The 3836-nt window shown below is 35.9% G+C and overlaps 1 protein-coding gene across 1 annotated transcript; it reads left to right on the forward strand.

Moving 5' to 3' along the window:
- The first annotated feature begins 225 nt into the window (after positions 1 to 225).
- Positions 226 to 1047, forward strand: LOC133316277 (E3 ubiquitin-protein ligase RSL1-like). The gene is made up of 2 exons (XM_061518009.1): positions 226 to 791; positions 927 to 1047. Exons 1-2 carry the CDS (start codon positions 226 to 228, stop codon positions 1045 to 1047), a joined length of 687 nt encoding a protein of 228 aa, XP_061373993.1.
- Positions 1048 to 3836: the final 2789 nt, after the last annotated feature.

Here is a 3836-nt window from a genome sequence, read left to right on the forward strand (position 1 = left end):
TACTCAAAAAAATCCCCATAATTCGGTATTGGATATTTTGAATCATTGTATCCCGAGTAAAACTTATTAAATAAGAATGTTACGATTGAATGCTTGCTCGTGCTCCAATTAATTGACATCATTTCCTATGTTATGCGTGAATCATTCTAACCAGTCAATTATTTAAGAATGTGAAGAGTTACAAGCACATGCAGAAGAAGAAAGAAATACAGTAACAACATAGAGATGGCTGGTCAATCCTCAAAACTCTTTTGCGGAATTTGCTTTGATTTCAAACCAGAGTCTGACATGTTCATAAGAAGTAAATGCAACCACCCCTTTTGCACTGACTGCATATCCAATTACGTGGCTACTCAAATACAGAAAAATGTTGTGAATGTGAATTGTCCAAATCCAAAATGTTCTGTGGAGTTGAAGCCAAAACATTTGCAACCCATTATGCCTAAACAAGTTATTGATCGATGGGAATCTGCAAGATACGAGTCTTCAATTGTTGGGTTGCAAAAGGCTTATTGCCCCTTTAAGGATTGCTCTGTTTTGTTGGTGAATGATGGAAACGTTGTGACTAATTCTGAGTGCACCTCCTGTCACAGACTATTTTGTGCGCAGTGTAAGGTTCCATGGCATGCAGGAACGGATTGCAAGGAATTTCAAAAGCTTAAAAGGAGTGAACGTGAAAAAGAATTGGATTTGATGTTTTGCGAATTGGCCAAACTGAAAATGTGGCAGAAATGTCCCACATGCTCTATCTATGTCGAAAGTTGTGGTGGATGTGAACACATAACCTGCAGGTTGTGTATTTTGTATCTCCATTAATAATTTTCACAAATTTTAACTTTCCATATGAGTAATTCGTTTTTATATATTTGTATCATTTTAATCAAAGTATGGTAATGAATTATAATAACTCCATTTTCTTTTTCCAGGTGTGGACGCCACTTCTGCTACATCTGTGGGGAGAATTGGGAGTTTGGACATCTATGCTGTATCCTCGGTCCACATGAGATTTCACAGGTAGCTTTGGAACTCTTAGCATATAGCATATAGAATTAAATTTTATTTTTAATAATCAATGTCCACAAATAAAAGATTTCGAATTTTTCAATTATCAATTCTAGGATACAATTTCTTATGTTTCTATACCCGAAACCAGTCTCAATTCCCAAATAAATTGTTTTGAGATATGAAGGTTTTCCAAATTAGACCTGTAAGATCCTTGGACTTATCAAATGCTTATATCTCTGATTGGTGAATGCATTTGTTATGTGATTGTCATGTTTGACAATGGGGTGATGAGATTTTAAGTATTCTTTAAGGTATCAGGTTCCAATTTTTCTTCGGATCTTCTGTTAGGGGGCGTTTGGTTGAGGAGAATTTTTTTTGAATACTAGGAAAATGTAATTGATAGGGAAATGGTTGGAAAATGAGTTTGGTAGAAAAATGTAAAAAAAGTTGTTTGGTTGGAAAAAATTTTACTGGACAAATTAGGTAAGATTTATAAAGTCTAAGTTTGGTTTGAGGTAAAATATAAATGGGAAAATAAGTGACAATTATGAAAATATCTCTGTTTTTAAAATTTTTGGGAAAATAAAAAAAATTGTAAATTAAAGAGAAACGTGAAAAAGAAAGAAAAATGGATCCAGTGAGAGTAGGAATGGCGGAGTTCTTGCTAACTAATTGAAATTTCAGTAAATAAAAGTACGAAGTTGAGCAATTCATTTTTTGAAGATATCAATATTTTAGTACATGCCATCTTTACAATTGGAGCATGGGCAGGTGCATCACGTGGTGGACTTCTTGCTAGTCTTGTAGCTTGTGGTGTGATGATGAACATTGTTTCCACAGCCTTTGATCTGATGTAGAATTTTAAGACTGGCTACCTTACCTTGGCTTCACCACGTTTCATGTTTGTGAACCAAATATTTGGCACAATAATGAGCTGTGTGATTTCTCCTTGTATGGCCATGGTAATACCTTTCTACATACGGCTTTACTTTTCCATTGGCATGTGTGTTGGAAGTCTAATATTATATGTGTGGGAAAATATTAATAAGGCCAAGGCTGATGCTTTTGGACCAGCTGTAGCTTCTAGTTTGATAATATCAGGAGGGCTGCTGACCACACAACGAAGTGGGGGGCTGCTGACCACACAACGGATTTAATATCAGGAGGGTATTTTCGGTTGCTTTAATTTTTCATTTTGCAATATAGACGGCTATCGACAAAAAACCACGTCCGAGATCTCTTTCTCAACAGTGCCAATGCCTAGCTTTCATCAACCAAATGGGGAAATGCTATGCAAATGGCATAGATGGGCAACGTTGCCAAATTTGTCTACCAAACAAAGACAAAGTGGATTGCCAAGTTGATTTGCCTAGGGAAATTACAGGATCTCCTCAATCAAACAACACCTTAGGAAAAAAAAAGTGAAGTTTTTAAGATGCTTTGGGTATAGCTATAGGCATTGATAAGCTTTAGCATAAAGTCTTTACACGTCTATCAGGCGGGCCATGGGTAGCTAACGGGGGACCGTCACTCATGGATTAAGTTATACCAATCAAATCAAGTGGATCTAATACCATGTCTTAACCCAAAACTTTAAGGCATTGGGTTCGTGGGTCCTCTCACTTATATGATTTTCATTTAGCCCATTACTAACTAATGTGAGACTCCATCACACTTGAATATTCTAACAATTTTACCCTTAAGTGTGAAACTCCACATTAGTATGCTGCCCCTCAATACTTAACCCGTCTCTAGTCAAACACCTGACTAGCTCAAGTCCAACCCGGCATTGATATCACTATGAGGCGAGTCAGGAGTAGCTCACGACGGGGGATCACCATCAATGCACTAAGCTACATCAACTATGTCAAGTAGATCTGATACAACGTCTCAATAAAAAATCTTAAAGCATTGAGTTAATGGGTTCTCTCATAAAACCTTAACGCATTGGAGTCACGAGGGTCCTCTCTCATGTGGTCTTCACTTAGCCCATTTTTTATAACTTCTCAAGTTTCAAGTATTCTGCAAAATGTTGGAGATATTGGCTTCTAAAATTTTTTACATGTAATGTTTGAGCATATTAGCTTCTGGTGTTTGTGTTTTGGCCTTATAAGTTATAACGGCGGTTTTTTATATTGCCCGCTGTTTGGGCATTAAATTTTTAAAGTTTATGACTGAAATTTGAGAGTACTATGTTTATAACAGATGGCAGAACAGTCGGAAGCTCAAATGACAAATATGAAGGAAGTTATAGCTATTATTTATCACAAGGAAAGGAAATCTGGTAGCTGACATTATTAGCTAAAAGAGCAGCGATGCTGTGTTTAGGAGACTTGTGATTTGTGAAGCACCACAAACTGGGCTATGTAGAAATGAGCAACTTTCTCTTAAGATTTTGTAATATTAATTTTAGTTATCTTTATATTTACTAAAAACTCGCTTGTTTACACTTGTTCCACCTTTATCTGATTATCTTTTACTTTCAAACAGCTTTTGTCTTTGAATGAAATATTTCGGTACTAATCTAGAACAATAATTTACAGTTTTGCCAGTTCTGCACATTATGAGTATATATGAATTATGTAAAAATTATCCAAACAGCTCAAAGCAGAAGCATTATTCAGACATTTATTATAGGTCATCTGCATTGACACACTTCATTTCTTGAGAATATACCAAAGTTATCCCGAGGGTTTATGGGTTCTTGGTCTAGCTTACCTCATATTTTTATCTCTTACACTCTTCTTCTCAAGTGTGAATCCTAATATGCACCCGCTCACACTATGTATAGAAGCTTATTCCAATATTTATGGAATTTCCAACCAAGTTTG

This window comes from Gastrolobium bilobum, unplaced genomic scaffold (genome assembly GCF_033153095.1).
Source record: "Gastrolobium bilobum isolate Gb01-03AN ecotype WA unplaced genomic scaffold, APGP_CSIRO_Gbil_v1 utg6012, whole genome shotgun sequence".
NCBI lineage: Eukaryota > Viridiplantae > Streptophyta > Magnoliopsida > Fabales > Fabaceae > Gastrolobium > Gastrolobium bilobum.

Excerpts from the sequence above, each read along its gene's own strand:
- LOC133316277 (XM_061518009.1), top strand. The coding sequence starts at position 226 with ATGGCTGGTCAATCCTCAAAACTCTTTTGCGGAATTTGCTTTGATTTC. Across the intron at positions 792-926 it reads TGTGAACACATAACCTGCAG|GTGTGGACGCCACTTCTGCT; the intron begins GTTGTGTATTTT and ends TTCTTTTTCCAG.